General features: G+C 33.3%; 1 protein-coding gene across 1 annotated transcript in view; it reads right to left on the bottom strand.

The window, feature by feature from the left end:
- Positions 1-20,946, bottom strand: part of IMPG1 (interphotoreceptor matrix proteoglycan 1) — a 280,357-nt gene that overhangs the window by 101,450 nt on the left and 157,961 nt on the right. The window contains 1 exon segment of the mRNA XM_031968606.1: positions 8,545-8,778. Within this exon segment, the coding sequence (XP_031824466.1) occupies positions 8,545-8,778 (234 nt within the window).

The following is a 20,946-nucleotide window of genomic DNA, read 5'->3' as shown; positions in this document are numbered from 1 at the left end:
TCTAGTGTCACCACAAGAAAGGTAGTGTGCCATAGTTGACTGTACCAAGCTTGGAGTCAGAAAGGCCTGGATTCAAGTCTTGACTCAAATATATATTAGTAAACTAGGCATCTCATTGTCTAACAGTTATAGAAGAATTGCTGATATGTAATGGTTGAAGGAGTTTCTATGCCAGAAGTTGACTTCACTGATAAAGGCATAAGTCTTGGCCAAAAGAAATCAATAAACATTAAGTACCTATTTTGTGCAAGGTACTATGGAAGGGTTTGGTCATACAAAGGTGAAAAAATGACCTCCTTGAAGGAGCTCATAATGTAGTGGAAGAGATGACAGGCAGATTATTTTCATAGATTATATAGATCATTAGAATTTAAGTTCTTGGAGAGTAAAGTCTGATTTTTTTCTTCTCTGTTTCTGTTTCTATCTCTCTCTTGGTATTTGCATTCCCACCATTTAGTCCAATATCTTGTTCATAGCAGGTGATTAATAAATGGTTGTCAGTTAAATATTAAAAGATATATAAATACATAGATAGTTCACACAGAATATTTTGAGTAATTCAGTGTACATATGTGAAAATCCCTTTGGATTATTAGCAGTTAAAAGTATTTTTGTGAAAACAAGGGGTCCATAGTACATGACCTTAGTTAGTATCACCCACTTAATTCTCATTTGCCAGGATCCTTCTAAATTGGGTTGAGAAATAGCATTTGTAAGTGCTTAGAATTGAAATTTTTCCCATTAGGAGAGTAAACATATGAAATATTCATCTCTCAATGAAATGAAACATGTGAGTGCTGCAGGGCTTCCATTTTTTATGTGACTTTGATAATTAATTGTGTCTCTAAAACCCAACACGAATTCCCTAAATTAATTCACCTCTTGATAATATTGTAGAATCATATGCTCTGAAACATGTTAAGGGGCAAGAGCTCTGAAATTTCTCTGTCTTGATTTACAATTGCATCTCAATCAACATCCTCTACCATATGTTGATGGTGCCTACACCAGATGTTTCAAGTTCATAGGCCTGAAATAAAGCAGGATGACAGTGTCCATTTTATGATGGGAGTAAATGTCTGAGGTTCAGATTGGAGAGCCATTTCTTCTCCATCTTGCAACATAATTCAGGGTTGAAGCCCAGGCAAAATGAAACACTTTGCCTTCTTGGAAAACACCCAGGGCACTCATAGCAGTGTGATTTAATTTCATAATTATTTCTTGGTGCATTATATGACAACCATCATTGTTGGATGCCTTTTACAAATAATAACTGTCCTGCTACTCTCTTGGAAACAATGGTAATTGTCTAATAAATTCTGCTAACACCTCTGCATCATTACTTGCTCACCAATGCTAATTTGGGACACCTCTATGCTCACAGATGTTCCTTCAGTCTCCAAAATTCAATGGTTTTTGCTGGATCTGCCATATGTGTATTTTACCAAACAGTATTAGGAGTCAGGTGAACAGTTGAATGGCAATGTTGCTTTTGTTGAAAAATTAAACTGGTATCTTCTAGTAATAAATCAGCCTGCTTAGTCCCTCAATCCTGCAAACATCTCATGCTTCACATTTTATGAGAACAACATGAAAATCCCACTTTTTACTTAAGTAATAATAAAATTAAAAGGAATTTATAAATAGCAAGGCAATTTTTTGTGTCTGTTAAATGTCTTAATGTATAATAATTTTAAATTTATAATAATTTTTGTTCAAATTTTTTATAATACAAATTTTATATAATATAATAATATATAATAATTTTTGTTCAAAAATTTCTTAATATGTTTTGATTTTATATTTGCAAATCATCCTCACTCTATAACAGGACTCTTGTAAGAGAGTAAAAAAATTAAATACTTTTAGTTTTTTTCTGGAAAAGGAAGGAAAAGAATGTCTGAAGAAAACAACACCTTAAGCAGTAGAATAAACCAAATGGAAAAAGAGATACAAAAGATAACTTGAGAAAATCACACATTAAAAAATAGAATAGGGCAAATGAAGCTAATGAATTTGTGATATAGTAAGAATCAGTCAAAAAAACTAAAAAGAATGAAAAAAATGGAAGAAAATGAGAAATACCTCATTGTCAAACAGCCAATCTGGAAAATAGATCCAGAAGAGACAATTTAAAAATTATTGGTATATCTGAAGGCCATGACCAAAAAAAAAAAAAAAAAAAAGAACTTGGATAGCATTCTACAAGAGGTCATTAAGGAAAATTGCCCCAATATTCTAGAAACAGAGGGATAAATACTCATTGAAAGAATCCAATGAACACCTCTGGAAAGAGATTCCCCAAGGAAAACCCCAACGAACATTGTTGCAAAGCTCCAAAATTATAATCTCAAGGAATAAATACTGCAAGCTGCCAGACAAAAACAATTCAAATATCAAGGAGCAACAATCAGCATTACCTAGGATCTGGCAACTTCTATGATAAAGAGTTGTAGGGACTGGAATACTATATTCCCAGAGGCAAAGGACCTGGGATTACAATGAAGAATCAACTACCCAGTGAGATTTAGCATTATCTTTCAGGGGAGGAAATGAAGCTTCAATAAAGTGAGAGACTTTCAATCACTTCTGTTGAAAAAAAAAAAAACAGAACTAAACAGAAAATTTAATCTACAAACACAGGATGCAAGAGAAACATAGAAAGCTAAACAGGGGAAAAATATAAATTTAAAAAGTAAATTGTTTAAATCCCTAGATGGGAAAACAACTCTTATGAATTGTATCTATTACTGGGATCCATAGAGAGGGGCATCACATAGACGAAGGATGTGGCTGTGAATGGACTTTGATGTGATGACATAAAAGAAAAAGACATTAAGGGTCTGTACCGGAAAAATAGGAAAGGTCAAGTATATTGGGACAATTAGTTTACACAGAGACTCAAAAGACCTATTACAACTGAGGGACAGAAGGAAGCAGGATGAGCATTGTTTGAAGATTTATTTCATCAGTTTTGGCTCTAGGAGGGAATAATCTAATCATTCAATTTGCTATAGAAATTTTTCTAATCCTATAAAGAAGTAGGAGGAGAAAGAAGAAAAGAAAAGGGAGGGACAGGATAGAAGGAAGTGCAGAAACACTAGGGGAAAAGGTAAGAGAAGAGGGGAAGAGTTGATAGAAGTTAAGTTAGTGGGTGGAGTTAAAAATACTACTAGGAGAAGGGGGAGGAGGATTAGGAGAAAAGGTAATGGGTGGGGTGGATTAAAAAAAAACTATTAAGAGAGGAAGGAAGGGGGAAAGTAGGTAAAGTAGTGGGTGGGGTGGGTAAAAAAAACTGAGGAGCTGGTAGAAAGAGGGAACAAATGTATATACAGGGAAGATAAAAGGATGGAGGGAAATACAAAGCTGCTAATCATAAATGTTAATGTGAAAGGGATGAACTCGCCCATAGAATGGAAACAAATTATAGTGGATTAAAAAACAGAATCCTACAGTATATTGTTTACAAGAAACACATTTGACACAAAGAGACATATACAGAATAAAGATAAAAGTCTGGAACAGAATTTATTATGCTTCAGCAGAAGTTAAAAAATGGTGGGGGGATAGCAATTCTGATCTCAGATAAAACAAAAGTAAAAATAGATCTTATTAAAAGAGATAAGAAGAGAAAGTACATCTTGATAAAGGGTACCTTAAATAATGAAGTAGTAATGATGCTAAATGTATATGCACCAAATGGTAGAGTAGGCAAATTGCTGGAGAAATTTTAAGACAGCAAAACTATCCCAGTGGGAGACCTCATCCTTCCCCTCTCAGAATCAGACATATCTAACCACAAAATAAACAAGAAAGAAACTAGGCAGGTTAATAGGATGCTAGAAAACCTAGATATGATAGATTTCTGGAGAAAACTAAATAGGACAGAAAGGAATACACCTTTTTCTCCGCAGTACATGACACCTTCACAAAAACTGACCATGCAATGCATTACAGCATAAAAACCTCACAATCAAATGCAAAAAAGCAGAAATAGTAAATGCTTCCTTTTCAGACCACAGTGCAATAAAAATTATGTTCAATAAAGGGCCAGGGAAAGATAGACTAAAAATCAATTGGAAATTAAATAATTTAATTCTAAGGAATGATTGGGTCAAACAACAAATCACAGAAACAATCCATAATTTCATCCAAGAAAATGACAATAAAAGGACAACATCACAAAATCTATGTGATGTGGCCAAAGCAATACTTAGGGGAAATGTTATATCTCTAAATAGCTACATAAATAAAATAGAGAGAGAGATCAATGAATTGGGCATGAAGCTAAAAAAAGCTAGAAAAAGAACAAATTAACCCCCCTCCCAATTAAATACCAAATTAGAAATTTTGAAACTCAAAAGAGAGATTAATAAAATAGAGACTAAGAAAATATCGAACTCAACAAAACTAAGAGTTGGTTTTTTTTTTTCTTTATTAGGAGTTTCTTTTTTTTTTCTTTAATAGCCTTTTATTTACAGGTTATATGTATGGGTAACTTTACAGCATTGACAATTGCCAAACCTCTTGTTCCAATTTTTCACTTCTTACCCCCCACCCCCTCCCCCAAATGGCAGGATGACCAGTAGATGTTAAATATATTAAAATATAAATTAGATACACAATAAGTATACATGACCAAACCATTATTCTGCTGTACAAAAAGAATCAGACTCTGAAATATTGTACAATTAGCCTGTGAAGGAAATAAAAAATGCAGGTGGGCAAAAATATGAGGATTGGGAATTCAATGTAATGGTTCTTAGTCATCTCCCAGAGTTCTTTTGCTGGGCGTAGCCGGTTCAGTTCATTACTGCTCCATTGGAAATGATTTGGTTGATCTCATTGCTGAGGATGGTCAGGACCATGAACTGGTCATCATATAGTATTGTTGTTGAAGTATATAAGAGATCATTATACTACTATATATACTATATATATAAACTAGAGAACTATTAATCACCATGTTAAATTAGATAACCATTTTCTTATCAATTCTACTGAGTTAGCACCTTGTAAGAATCCTTGTTTCAAGTACAGAGTTTTGACCCATAATAGATGAATATTTACAAAAATGTAAATTGCCCAGATTAACAGAAGAGGAAATGAAATACTTAAATCATACCATTTTAGAAAAATAAATTAAGCAAGTCATTAATGAACTACCTAAGAAAAAATCTTCAGGGCTAGATGAATACACAAGTGAAGTGTACCAAACATTTAAAGAACAATTAATTGCAATACCATGAAACTATTTGGAAAAATAGGTAAAGAAGGAGTACTGCCAAATTTCTTCTATGACATATATATGGCACATACTTAAACCAGGAAGGGCTAAAACAGAGAAAGAAAATCACAGACTAATCTCCCTAATGCATATTGATGAAAAAAATTTAAATGAAACATTGGCAAAGAGATTACAGCAACTTATCAGCAGAGTAATAAATACACTTGTGACCAAGTGGAATTTATACCAGGAATGCAGGGCTGGTTCAATATCACAAAAACCATTATCATACTCGACTATATCAATAACAAAACCAACAAGAAATGACATGATAATCTCAATATATGTAGAAAGAGCTTTTAACAAAATATAGCACCCATTCCTATTAAAAACACTAGAGATCATAGGAACAAAAGGAACTTTCCTTTAAATAATAAACAATATCTATCTAAAACCTACAGCAAGCATTATTGATAATGGAGAGAAGCTGGATGCATTCTCAATAAGATCAGGAGTGAAACAAGTATACCCATTATCACTACTATTACTCAACATTGTACTAGAAATGTTGGTTTTAGCAATAAGAAAAGAAAAAAGAAATTAAAGGAAGTAGAATAGACAATGAGGAAATAAAACCATCACTCTTTGCAGATGATATGATGATATACTTAGAGAATCCTAGAAAATCATTAAAAAATCTACTAAAAACAATTCACAGCTTTAGCAAAGTTGTAGGATATATAATAAAACCACACAAATCATCAGCATTTCTTTATATTCCTGAAAAAGCTTATCAGCAACAGATGGGAAGAGAAATTCCATTTAAAATTACTGTAGATAACATAAAATACTTGGGGATCTACTTGCCAAGACAAATCCAAGAACTATATGAAGATAATTATAAAACACTTCTCACACAAATAAAATCAGATCTAAACAATTGAAACTAGTATAATAAAAATGACAATTCTGCTTAAATTGATCTACTTGTTCAGTGTCATACCAATCAAACTGTCAAAATATTATTTTGTAGAACTAGAAAAAATAATAACAAAATTCATCAGGAAGAACAAAAGGTCAAGAATATCAAGGGAATGAATGAAAAAAAATTACAAAGGATCAGTGGCTAAGCATTATCAAACCTAAAACTATATTATATAGCAACAGTGATCAAAACCATTTGGTGCTGGCTAAGAAATAGAGTGATGGATCAGTGGAATTGATTAGATAGACATGACATAATAATCAAAGCCTATATCAATCTAGTATTTGATAAACCACCAAACTCCAGCTTCTGGAATAAGAACTCACTTTTTGACAAAAATTGCTGGGAAATCTGGAAAACAATATGAAGAAACTTGGCATAGCCCTACATCTTACACCCTATACTAAAATAAGTCAAAATGAGTACATGTTGGGCAGTTAGGTGGCACAGAGGATAAAGTACCAGCCTTGAAGTCAGGAGGACCTGAGTTCAAATTTGGCCTCAGACACTTAACACTTTCTTAGTTGTGTGACCCTGGGCAAGTCACTTAACTCAATTGTCTCAGCAAAAAAACCCAAAAAACAAAAAACCCCCACAAAAACAAAAACAAAAACAAAACGAATACATGATTTGGGCATAAAGGATGACACTATAAACAAATTAAGAGAACAAGGGATAATTTATCTATCAGATGTTTGGGGAATGGCAGAATTTATGAGCAAAGAAGAACTAGAGAACATTATAAAAGGCAAAATGGAAAACTTTGATCATATTAAATTTAAAAAGATTTTGCACAAACAAAATCAACAGAAACAAGATTAAAAGGGAAGTACAAAGCTAGGAAAAAATCTTTACAGCCAGTATTTCTGGTAAAGGTCTCATTTCTAAAATATATAAAGAACTGTGTCAAATTTATATGAATATAAGTCATTTCCCAAATGGTAAATGGTCAAAGTATATATAAATGGTCAAAGTATATAAACAGATAATTTTCAGATGATGAAATTAAAGCCATTTATGGTTATATGAAAAAATGCTCTAAATCTCTCTTGATTGGAAAAATGTAAATTAAAACTACTCTGAGGTACCATCTCATACCTCTCAGACTGGTTAAGATGACAGGAAAAGATAATGATAAATGTTTGAGGGGATGTGGGAAACCTGGGACACTAATGAATTGTTAGTAGAGTTGTGAAATAATCCAACTATTCTGGAGAGCAATCTGGAATTATGCCCAACAGGCTATAAAATTGTGCATAACATTTGACCCAGCAGTGCCCTTACTGGGTCTGTATTTCAAGGAAATCATAAAGGAGGGAAAATGACCCACATGTGCAAAAAATGTTAGTAGCAGCTTTTTTGTGGTAGCAAAGAATTGGAAAAGGAGTAGATGCCCATCAATTGGAGAATGACTGAACAAGTTGTGGTACGTAAAGGTAATGCAATGTTATTGTTCTATAAAAATGATGAACAATCTCATAGTAGAAAGGCCTGGAAAGATTTACATAAATTGATGTTGAGTATAACAAGCAGAACTAGGGATACATTGCACACAAAAACACAAGATTGTGTGATGATCAACTATGGATGATTTGGTTTTTCTCATAACTTTTCTCAGTTATTCAAAACAATCTCAATAGACTTTGAAGAGAAAGTGCCACCTGCATCCAGAAAAAGAGCTAAGGAGACTGAATGTAAATCCACAATACTATGTTCAATTATTTATTTTTTTTTAAATCTCACCCATGATTTTTCTTTTTTGCTCTTTTGCTCTGATTTTTCCTCTCCCAACATGATTCATAAAATAATATGTATTAAAAATAAGTAAACTTACTGAAATAAGAAAGAAAAAATAAATTTAGTTTTTATTATTATTATTAACATTAGAAATAATTAGCAATTAGCATTTATATAGTATTTTAAAGTTTGCAGAATAATTTACAATTATTATTTCATTTTGTCCTGGAAGTCAAATGCTATTATTCTCATTTTACAAATGAGGAACCAGATGTACAGAGCAATTAAGTGTCCAGGATTACACATCTGGTAATTTTGAGGGCATATTTGAACTAAGGTCTCTCCAGTTCCAATACCAACTCTTTAGTATTAAAAATGAAGTTTGATCCAGTTTTTTAATTAAATGACAGGATCTGGTTTCATTTCAGATATCTAGGTGCTTTGTAAAGATCAAAATGTAAAGTATATAGAGTAAAAAAATACAGTTCCAAAACCTTAAATTAACATTAAAGGTGACTGATAAATTCATGGCTGTGTTTAATGAAAGGTAATGGAAAACCAATGAAGACTTTGCATGAATCATTTGTGTTCTTACCTCTTAGTCTGTAATAAGCCTGGAGATCAGCCAAGATTTGTTTCACTGATTCTTGTGGACAGATTTTAATCCCTGTTGGGAAGGATATGGATCTTTTGGACCGATGCTTCGTCAAATCAAATATCCTCCTGATGGTTGACACTCTGGACACCTTTGCTATTCTTCCTGAATTGTCAAAACTGGAGGCATCTTCCAGATACTTGGATTTGACATGGTTTTCTTTAATGGGAGGTTCTGAAAGAAAGGAAAATAGATATCTTGGTGAGTTTGTAATTGTACATGACACAAGTACATCATCTATACATCTTTGTTATTTACAAACTGTAGAATACTGGGTAAGTCACTTTCTTTTCTAAGTAAAAGGGACATAATGATGTCTTTCCTGAAACATAGGACTGGTTGGAGGATTAAATCAAGCAACGTAATAATTGCAATAAACAGTTTATAAACCGAAAAGCTGCTACTTTTATGGGTAGTAGATAAAGTCTCTCTCAGATTTTATTGGTGTTGGAATTTCTGATACCAAAGCACTTTTTGACTCTGTGCTTTACAAATATTATTGTGTTTATGAAAAGTGAGTTCAACTGAACACAGATGAATCAGATTGAATGTCTTTCAAGATCTGTCAGTCCCTAAGTGTGGTTATTTTGAAGGAAGTGACTTTAATATTTCTTAGGACCATAGATTAGAAGTGGTAGGGACCACAAAAGACAATTTGTTCAACAAGTGAGGTCAGAGAGGCTAAATTATTTGTCTAAGATTACATAGGTAGAACGTACAAGGGAAATTGATTAGAGGTATCCCTGATCCATTTTGTGAGCTCTTTAATCAATTTCAGGAACTCAATGGGTGGAAGCTTCCTCTACCTCTACCCATGTAAATTGTCAAACATTACTTAAGATACTGAGAGATTAAGTGGCTTGTCTCACTGCTATTACATGCCACAAACAAGTCTTGAAACTATATCTTTTTAACTCCAAGGTTGGCCATCTATCTACTACACCATACTGCCATTCCAAAATACAATGCAAATGTTAAATAATTATAATGATAATTTTATATCTCTATATGAATGGGGCTGCCTTGATGTTTAGTTAAAATGAATAACCAGTTGATATTACCATTTGATGACTTTGTGAAATAGTAATATGTTTCCTAATGAATACTGCTTTGGATTTGGAGTCAGAGAACCTAAGTTCAAACTTAGGTTTCAATTCTTTGACTTATATAAGTCAAATAAGCACCCTTGATCTTTAGCTTACAGCAGGACCTTTTGTGGTAAAGCATCTGAAAGGCATTTCCCCTGGATAGCTTGGAAATTCAATTTGGCATTTTGTTTAGAGGACATAGACAATTCCAGATTGTTTTTCAGTGAAAGGAATCCTATTCATGCTTAGTTACTATTATGCTCTTTGGCCAGCGAAGTTCATCTTTAGGAAATTTAGTCTCTGACTATAGTCAGGAAACTAAGTGAACATATATAATTCCCACATTTTCCTGCCTCGAAGTAGCCATTAGTAGTTCCTTGGTGAAAAACTTATGTTTTGGAGAGAAAGAGAGAGAGGGTGGGAGGGAAAGAAGGGAAGGAGAGAGTGAGGGGAGGGAGTGAGAAAGAGAGAGGGAAGAAAGAAGAGAGGAAGAGAGATGGGGAGAGAGAGAGAGGAAGAGAAAGAGGGAAAGGAAGAGAAAGAGAGAGAGAGGGAGAGGGAGAGAGAATAGACATTATAGGTATGAGGAATTATCTTATTAAAGACTTCGAGGTGGGAGATGGAATGTCACATACAAGAAGAGGCAAATTAGGCAGTTGGACTGCCATATCAAATGTGTGGTGAGAAGTAATATGAAAACAATCTGGGAAAAGGAGGATGTATCCAGATTGTAAATTTAAATGTGAAAATAGAAATTTATTACTTATCTCAGAGTTAGTAGACATTTACTGAATCTTCTTCAAGTCAGTGACATAGACAATATTTATGAATATTGATTTGGCAACTATGTGGAAAATGGTTTTGAAAGAGGACTGAGCCATTGCAATAATCCAAATGAGAAATGAACTTGGATGATAACAAAGTGAAGCAAATGGAAAGAAGGGGGTAAATGAAAGAGAATTGTCCTGGAGACAGAATGGAAAAGATTTAGCACTTGATTGGATATGGTATGGGAGTGTGCAGAGATAAGGAAGATATATACACTGGATAGGGAAATTAGAAGGCATCAATTTGATGGTGATACTTAACATATGTAAAGCATTTTATGTATATTATCTCATTTGATTAGGATTAATTAGGAATTAATAAGGAAAATATAATGCCACAAACATTTATTAAACACCTACTCTAGGCAGAGCACTATGGTAAATGCTAGAGGAGGTACAAAATTTACTTTAAGTGTGGATCCTTCTCTCCAAGAGCCAAGTAGAGTGGAAGAATAAGACAGGATTGGGATAACTTTAATACACACAGATAAAAAGGATGAGAATTTAAAAAATGTGTACCATATAAATTCTGAAATGAAATGTTGTTACCAATGAAAGTATTAGGGAAAGCTTTCTCTCTACAAAATGACCTTTGAGTTGGCCTTTAAAGGATGGGTAAAAATTCAATGGCCAATATCCAATAGGAAGGACATTCACAAGATAGGGGTCTTTATAAACAAAGTCATGTTGGTGGGAAATTATAGGTTTTATTTAGATTAGAGAGTAATCCAAATCTACTGAACCATAGATTGTACGTGATTATGGATGGGAGTAATATGAAATAAGGATGGAAAGATAGGGTGATGTCACATGTGGAGAGCCTTAAATATCAGGGGAAGAAATCTAAATGTTGCTAGGTAGTTCAGGTAAATTAGGAAAGAGTAAAACTTCATGTCAGCACTCCAGCCTCCAAGTCAATTTTTTCTGTCTCATGTAAAACAACAAAATTTATAGAATTTGAACCTGGGATATTACCGGTTTCAATGAGGTGAAAGAGTGGATTTTTTTTTTTTTTTTTTTTTTGGTGTTAATGAAGAAGCCTTTGGGAAAAACAATTAGTACCTATTAGATATTTCTTGTCATGGCTGTATAAATTATAATGTGGATTATTAAACTGAGCTCTGAGAGACTCTTGGGATATATTTTCATGAGATCAGTAGTTTTATTTCTCAAGGCATTCAGAAAAAGTGGGGAGAAATTTAATGAGAATGAATTGAGAGTTGAAAAATCTGCTATAAAAAGGGACCAAATTTAATAGAAAATTGGAAAAAAAATTAAGGCAGAAAATATTCCTCTAAGAAGCTGACAAAATGTGAAGATAGCTGGTATGATGATGAATTGGCTGCAGTCAACTGTTTTTGGGAGCAGTGCAAGTTTGCAAAGGAGAAGAAAAAGGGAAAGTATGTTGAATACATTTTTTAAAAAATAAAAAAATAATGACCTGAGTAAATGAGAATGAGAATCATTGACCAATTCTAATTATAGAATCAATCCCATTTATACCCCACCCTACCACTTTGAATAGTATTTCTATTTTTTTGGGGGGGTGGCAAGTACTAGCAATATAAAGTAATAATTATTAGGCTGGAACTTGGGATGTAGAAAGAAAAAGACAATTGCAATAGGAACAGAGAACATTGTTGAAAACTTGTAGTTGCAATGCAAAGAATACTTAGAAATAAATGTAGAAAAACTGTTCTAGTAGTTCTACTTCTAACTAGTTGTGTGACTTTGGTATATTGTTCCTCTGTTCTGGATTTCAGTTTCTCTGTCTGTAAAATTATTGGAGTAGATATCCTTTAAGGACTTATTTAGCTTTCATATTTTAACATCCTCTGATTCTGTGATTTAAATTTTTTGATCTGGATCTGTTGGCAAAGCTCTGATGAGATTATATATATAAAGAATTTTGCAAATTTTAGAATTATGTTTCAAAGATCATTTCAACTTTTACTTCTTAAAGAACGCCTTTTCTGGTTTCCCTTCTTTCCTCCAGTGATTAGTGCCATCTCCTGGAAATTACTTTGAATTTATGCTATATTTAACTTTCTATATTTATATTCATGGGACTTTTTACCAATAAGCCTTTGCAGACAGTGATTTATTTATTTTTATCTTTTTGTCCTTAGTGTTATAATAGTACCTGGCACATAATATACAAAATATACATATTTTAATGAACTATTCCTGAATACACATGTTTGTATGAATGTGTGCGTGTATATATATATATATATATATATATATATGTGTACATGTGTCTAACTATGGTGATAAGGAAAAATGACTTTTTGTACATGGAGTTTAGCCTCTTGCTGGGAACATGTACTTTGCTGAAATTGCACAGGAACTCTTAACGTCTCCATAATGTTGTAGAAGATGATTCACCATTGAGAGGAAGGAGAATGGACTCTTCTAAATTAGAAAGATGAACTCTGTTGGGCTCTAAGTGTTGTAGAAATGATTTTACCTATTATATTTGGACTATCTCATATACATACACACATATATGTATATTTATAGATATACATACACATGTGCATATGATATATTGGTTTAATATGCATACACATAAGCATATATATGTACATATGTGTATGTGGTTCATTTGTTTCATGCACACACATATATATACCTATGTGTGCATGGCCCATTAGTTCCACTCAAATAAATATATAGAAGCACATACATATATATGTGTGCTTGGACAATTGGAAAAACATACATAATAAAATACATATATATATGTGTATGCTCTATTGGTTTCATATGTATACAAATACCCTTTCCCCACTTATATATGTATATGCATATATGAGCATGTATACACACATGTATGCAAAGTCTGTTGATTCATATACCTGCATATGCATACATGAATACATGTATATTTCCCATTGGCTCATGTACATGCATATCAGATGCATGGTTGTACTTGTTCTGCCTAAGTTGAATTAGAGCCTTCTTATGGAAACTCCCTCTACTCATACATATTAGCCACTCTTATTTAATTTAGAGAAATGATGGAAACTGTAAACTTAAGAGGATGTTTCAACAACTGAGAAATGATTGAATAAGTTGTGTTATAGGAATATGCTGGAATACTATTGTAAGAAGTAAGGAAATAGTCCTCAAAACATTTGGAAAGATTTGTTGAACTGATATAACTGTTGAACTGATAGAATGAAATGAGCAGAACCATGAGAACAGTTTATACAATGAGAGCAACACTATAAGAACAAACGCCTTTGAAGCTAAGAACTATGATCAATTCAGTGACCATCCTTGGTTGCAGAGGACTGATGATGAAACATATTATCTACTACTGAAACATGACAGAATTAGTGTACAGTTACTTTTTAGATGAAGTCACTGTAGTAATTTTACTTACTTTTTATTTAGTTACAAGAGACTTCTCTTGAAATAAGAGTAATTTGTAAATGTAATGAAAAACCAGAATAAAACTTTTCTTTTCTTTTCTTTTTATTTTTTAAAGAGAAAGATGCCTTGGGATATTGAGAGTGAAATGAATTATCTGTGTTCATGCAAATAATATGTATCCAAGGTCAAACCTGGACTTGAGTGTTCCAGAGGACAAGGTCTGCTTTCTATTTATTACCTTGAAAGGCTTACTAAAGGAAAAGGATTTATTATCTGAACTAGACAGAAGTCACTGATACTGTTATGGTAGAAATTTTTCATTTAAAGAACAAAAACACAAGAAAAGCAAATAATATTTCTGGACCAGTGGTTAATGATCTGCACTCTTTGAAAAGAATAATTCCATGCTGCATATATATATATATTCCTGGCCTAATTGAAAAAGAGTTAAGTACCAAACAGTCTTTCTGCAAACTCTCCCCACTGTGATTTCTAGGCCTCTGTCTTCCTCCTACATTAGCAGACATTCTCAATTACACACCTGAAAAATTTTCACCAAAGAGCAAAGCTAACTAAATGTCTAGAATGCTTAACATACCTGAATATGTAGCAACACATTATGCAGATTTTCTGAATACCTTGTTCAAGGCTGTTAAAATGAAATGCTGTGGATTTAAGCTACTTGGGTTCTGCACCATCTATACTTCCTTTCCAATCCTTTCTCCATCTGGGTCCCAGTAAATTTGAATCTTAACCTCACTTGACCTAATCTGTGATCTGATAGAGTATTTCAAAACAGGTGAGACAAAACAAGACTTAAAAATTAGAGTACTTCCCAGAGTTAATTTCTTTTATAGAGTAGGATTAAAGGATCCCAGATTTTGAGATGCAAGACACATTAAAAAAAAACCTAAATATAATCTCCTCATTGTACAGTTGAGGAAACTGAGATCCAGAAAAGGGAAATGACCTAACATCACACAATTACTCTGAGGTAGTATTTGAATCTAGGTCTTCTAACTAAAAATTGATCTCTCTTAGAAAATCCCACTATCAGAAAAACCAACTAAACAATCCAATCCTAATATCATAATTATGTAAATAGATGAAAACTTAGGCACAAAAACTTTTAGCTGTCATAGGGGCTAGATACTAAACACTCATCTATCATATTACTGTTGATTAGAGCTTTTACTGGTCATCTGCTGTGAGAGTTGTATGCTGGCAAATGTCCTGCTCTCAAGAATCAGCACTCATTACGCACTGATAGCAATTATAGAAATTAAAGAAGTAGTTTTTCTTATTGTATACTGCCCAATAATTAGAACATTCAATAGCCTTTCTTTCCAGGCTGGCAAAAAAGAAATGAATTTTATTCAACATCTTTGACTAGGCAGAAAGAAAAGGGCTCAGAACTTTGTCATTTCCCCCCAAGTTTGCCATCCTTCCTGACTATATTTTAATTGGGTGTTATTCAAAGTAGGGCCATAACTTGACTCCAAAAGGAGAAGGTACTCAACTAATCAGATGGTAGGAATATGTCACATTTCCATCATCTCCATACTCCTCTTTATCTTTCTTTCTTTCCCTCCCCAACTAATCACGGAATTATTTTCAATTTAATTCCTCCCCTTTCCACTTGTAGGAATCCAGTTGTAAGTCCTTTGGAAGGCCAAAACAAGGGGAGGCCACTTGAAGAACTTTAGGGGACATAGCAAGGCCTGTTCCACAACTGATAAAACTATATCTGAGTTCCCTATTATTACTTTCTGGAGATAATAAGATAATATGACCAGAGTATACCTTATCTAGTAGAAAAGAAGGCTCTCTAAAGGAAAAACAAAATGCTCTTTGACTAATAGAACCAAAAAATGTCACAGCCTTGGTTATTCTTTCTGTGATTTTCTGGCATTTGTATAATGTATAACAGAGAAAAACCCGTTTATGGTGGGATATAAAAGGAGAGCTGGAAGAAACAAAGGGAGTTCTATGCTTTAAGCTTGAACTCAACTGTCCCTACTCATTTCACTCACTACTTTATCCTTCACTTTGCACCAGTATCATTTTTTTATACTTTTTACCTGGTGAATTTTTCAGGGGCAAAAAGGATTGTATTATAACTCAAATCAGGGACTTCAGCAGCTGTAGGGGCAAATTTCCATCTCCTAGTTTTTTGGATCTTGTTAGCTGCAGGCTGTGTGTTTCAAGATTGTGCTTCAGATATCTCCACCTAGTTGGCCTTAGACACTTCGATTTCCACAGGCTTTAAGTCCAAAACATAACTCATTATTTTCCAACCTAAACTGAAATTTCTTCCAAATATGTCTATTTTTGTTGAGTTTATAGGCAGGTAGATAGTGTAGTGGATAGAATGCTAGAGTTAAGAAGACTCCCTCCATTTTCCTGAATTCAAATCTGGCCTCAGACATTTACTAGCTGTGTGATCCTGTTTACTTCAGTTCCTCTTTTGTAAAGCTGAGCTGGAGAAAGAAACAGCAAACTACTCCAGTATCTTTGCCAAGAAAACCCCAAATGGGATCACAAAGAGTTGGATGCAACTAAAATATGACCAAATAACAACAAAATTACCCAGGTCCTCAATCTAGGAGTTCTTGAATCCTCATTTCCCCTCATCTGATACATCCAATTATTTGCCTAATCTTGTCATATCTTACTTCCTTAACATCTACTGTATCCATCCCTTTTCCTCTATCTGCACAATCATCATCTCAATTCAGTGCCTTATCTTTCGCCCACACTATTTTCAATTGCCTCCTAATTGGTATCTTCACTTCAGGTTTTTCCTGCCTCATCCATCCTTCACAGTGATTTTGCTGATGGTTCTGACTATACTACTTCCCTACTCACTAAATTTATATTAATATTATTTTATTGTGATTTTAGCCTTTTATAAGTAAATTAATACATGTATGGGGGTGTTCATTCATTTTTTATTGATAGAGAAGTAAGATCAAAAAAGTTTTGAGACAACCTTTATGGTTTACATATGAAAACAAAGGGAAACCATTTACAAAACAGTATTTTTGTACATCGTTTTCCTTTTCTTTTGAAGTCTGGTTTGTTAAGATACTGTTAAGTTCCTTGAAAGCAGAGACAATAGTTTCACCTGTTGGGGCACCTCTTTTTACTAAAAGCATATTAAAACATTCAGTAACTCCATTAGGTATTTGGCTACTGAGAGAAATCTCTGATCAATTTATTGACTATCATTTAGCCTAATTAATAAATTAATTACCCATAAACTTGGTTTCTTGAATTTATTCATTTCATGCCTAATCAACAAATGAAGGTGTGCTAATTGATTTTAAAACTGGAATAGAGCATAATTATAGGTGATCTATTCCAGCCCCCTATATTCATTTACCAGTAGTGTGGTTTGCAACAACTAGAATATACTAATGTCAATCCAGCCCTGTGGAGTAGTATGAATATGTATTATAGCTCAGTACAGTTTGGCATAGTGGAAATATTATTGGTCCAGGCTCAAATTCCCAGTTCTGTTATTTACTACTTGTGTGACTATGAGAAGATTGATAAGGTTAAGCAAAAAATAAATTATTTTCAGGGACAGTTAGATGGTGCAATGAATAAAGCTCAGGGTTTAAAGTCAGGAGAACCTGAGTTCAAATCAGACCCCAGACACTTAACACTTTTCAGCTGTATGATCCTGAGCAAGTCACTTAACTCCAATTGCCTTAGGGGGAGGAAAACCTTTAACTTAAATTTATTTTCAACTCACAAATATTTATTTTTTTGCCCTTCTACATCCCCCTCCCAACTTAAAAAAAAAAGAAAAATACAACTCTTTAAAATACGCATAGTAAGCAAAACAAATTGCTGCATTTGGTTATGTAAAAAAAAAAAAAAAAAGATTTTCTTATTAACCTAAGTTCACCAGGGGGTGAATAGTACTCTTCATCGTTGGTTCTTTGAAATCATGTGTTGTTTAGAGTTAATTTTTCAGGTGGAAGGTTTGGACAACAGAAGACAGGTCAAATGTGGTGCTAACTCTTGGAGGTAGGGAAGGAGGCATGTCCTGATTATTGACAGCAGTAGTGTTAGTGAGATGAGGGAATCTGGATTTTTAACTACAGGAGCAAGCAACTGAACTTCCAGGTATCAGAGATTGGGCCTCCTCAGGGTCTTCCTCCTGTGAATGAAGTTATCATAAGTCCACACAATTCTCTAGACTAAAAGAAATCTTATAAAAGCTGGTTTCCAGCTGCCTAGTGTGTTTATGCAGAACAATTTGAGAAGATGAATGGAGGGATTAATTAAAATAGGGGTGGAGGTAAGTAGGAGGCTGATTGCAAAGGAAGAAAAACATTTATTTAGATTACAATAAATACTCAAGCTATATAATGGAAAGAGTTTAAGCTGAGGTAGCAAATTAGATAATATTCAGCTCTTTTGTATAATTCAAATGGAACTATTTTAAAGAACAGAAACCTATCGGTAATATACATATATGTATGTATAATATACACATACATTTGTATGTGTACATATTAGTATACAGTGTTTTACAAATCTTAAGGCACTATATTAATGTGAGGTATTAATTCCAATTGGCATTTGCTTTTAGACATTTTCATTTTCTATTGTTGATTCTGAGATTCTCTCATAGTCTTCTTGCTTTCACAGGATCTAAAACTGGAAAGCATATTAGAGATTACTTAGTCCAAGACCCTTATTTTATGGATAAGGAAACTGAGCCACAAGGAAGTTAAATAGCTTAAACAGAGAGCTGGAATGAACCTCAGAGATCATCTAGTCCAATCTTTTCATCTGATGGATGAGGAAATAGGCTCAGGGAAGATGTCACTTGCTTAATTTCACAGTTACTAAGTAGCCAAACTAGATTAGGGATGTGAATCTAGGTCCTATTGCTTCATATCCATAGTCCTCTTTGCCATTTATCTCTGTGTAATATATGTATAACATGTATATATAATTCATATAAAATATCTTTTATATCAAGTATGCAATATGTGTGTATATTCATGTGTGTATATATATACACACATGTACACACTATATACACACATGTATGTATTTCCCAGCCTATGGAATTCATTATACTCATAGTTGAATTTCTGAGTAGTATTGATTTGAAATGAGATACTATTTTTTTTTTTTGAGCTAAAAAGAAAACTATTTTAAAATAGGAAAGCATGGCATTTCAATGTTGTATTTATTTAGAAAAGTAAAGAATGATATTAGGATTAAATATGTCAAAACCTAAATAATATTGGAATAAAAAGATAATTTGTTAGAAATCAACCAAAAAATGAATTAGATTCTTCAGGGTATAAGGACTTTTTCCACCTGAAGGGTTGAATTTGAATCAAATGATGCATAATACTTTCATAACTATTAGTAATTAAAAGACAAATTTTATTCCAAGATGAAAGAAATAATTTGCATTAGAGAAAAATGAAAATGTTCATTAAATAGATAGTTGCATTCCCTTTTTAAGAAGTCTCATTAGGTAATTTGAGTACATTGGGACCCTTTTAAACCACAGATTTTACCCACCTGACAAATTAGCTTTGTTATAGAAGAATTATATTATATATACTTATTTTATCATAGAATCATTAATTTACATAGTTTTAGAGTTGAGAGGATTTTTAGAAGTCAAATATTTCAATTATTTTCCTTTCTTTGTACCCATTTTCTTGCTCAGTCATTTCATTTTTCAAATAGTTCTAATAGAGTTCCTTACATCAAATCTAAATCTATCTTTGGCCCTTATCCTGCTTTTTGTTTAATCCCCTTTTTTTACATTACAGCCCTTCAAACATTTGGAAAAAATGATGGTGCTTGAGAAGCTTGAGGCTTCTTTTTCTAGACCAAATATCCTCCATTTCTTCAACCCTTCCTATACATAGTGTGATTTGAATCCTCTTCACCACACTGGTGTCCCTTCTCTATGAGTTCTCCAACTTGTTTCTTACCAAAATTTATCATTTAGAACAAAAAACAATATAGTTTTAAACAGGATGGAATACAAAGGAACTATCACACCTCTTTTTGTAATATTCTGGTTAGTTTTCTGGAGGTCTTTGGACCAGCCTTCGTTTCAGCTGAGTGATTACCATGAGAATAGCCAGGGATAAAGTCCAAATTCTTTATTATCTCCTTCACAGTCTGTCTCCTTCACTTGGGGCCTGGCTGGCTTTTTGGAGGCCCTTCAGATGGGCCTTGGTCTCAGTAGGGGAAGCAGGAGGAAAGGCCAGCCACCAGAAGGCTGATGAAGATGAAATGTCTCTGAGTCTGATAGCTTGAGCTCCAGCCTCCAGTTCTCCGTCCTCTCTGAGTCTCTTCGATACCTCCTCTAGGTCTGACTCTGACCTCTTAAATATTCTATTACAATTAAATCCATTCATCTTATTGAGTATATCACTAGGGAACCATTATTTGTTGTAAGACTAATTCAATCATACTGAAGTAGAGAACTATTAATCACCATGCTAAACTAGATAACCATTGTATTATCAATTCCACTGAGTTGCCACCTTTCTCCAGAGGTCTGGCCCATTACAACTTTTTAATTTCGTTCCTATTAAATTTATTCATGACTTTATTTTTTATCCCTATTATCTTTATATATTTTAAAATTCATGACTATTAAATTTACTTGTGAGTTTCAGACTATTTTTGTTTGGTGTGCTGAGATCTTTTGAGATCTTGTACCTTTTGGGATTCATATACCCAATTGATTAACATGTCACCTCTGCTTGCATCCAATTCATTGATTAAAATGTTTAATAGGAAAGGGCCAATATCAGATGTCTGGGTGTTCCACTAGAAGCTTTCTGACAAGATGTCAGTCTATTAATTATGGTGCTCTAGTTGTGATTATTCAACCCATTTGGAATCATCCCAATTACATGAATAGCTAACCTAGATCTCTCCATCTTCTCCATAGTATATTATTGGACAATATACAAGTTCTGCAAATACATGATATTCTACTGTTAAAAATTATTCTTGCATAATTTGTTTCTAATGAACCTTAT

This window comes from Sarcophilus harrisii, chromosome 4, assembly GCF_902635505.1.
Source record: "Sarcophilus harrisii chromosome 4, mSarHar1.11, whole genome shotgun sequence".
Lineage (NCBI taxonomy): Eukaryota > Metazoa > Chordata > Mammalia > Dasyuromorphia > Dasyuridae > Sarcophilus > Sarcophilus harrisii.
The sequence above is the reverse complement of the archived record's forward strand: the minus strand, read 5'-3'. Positions and strand labels throughout refer to the sequence as shown.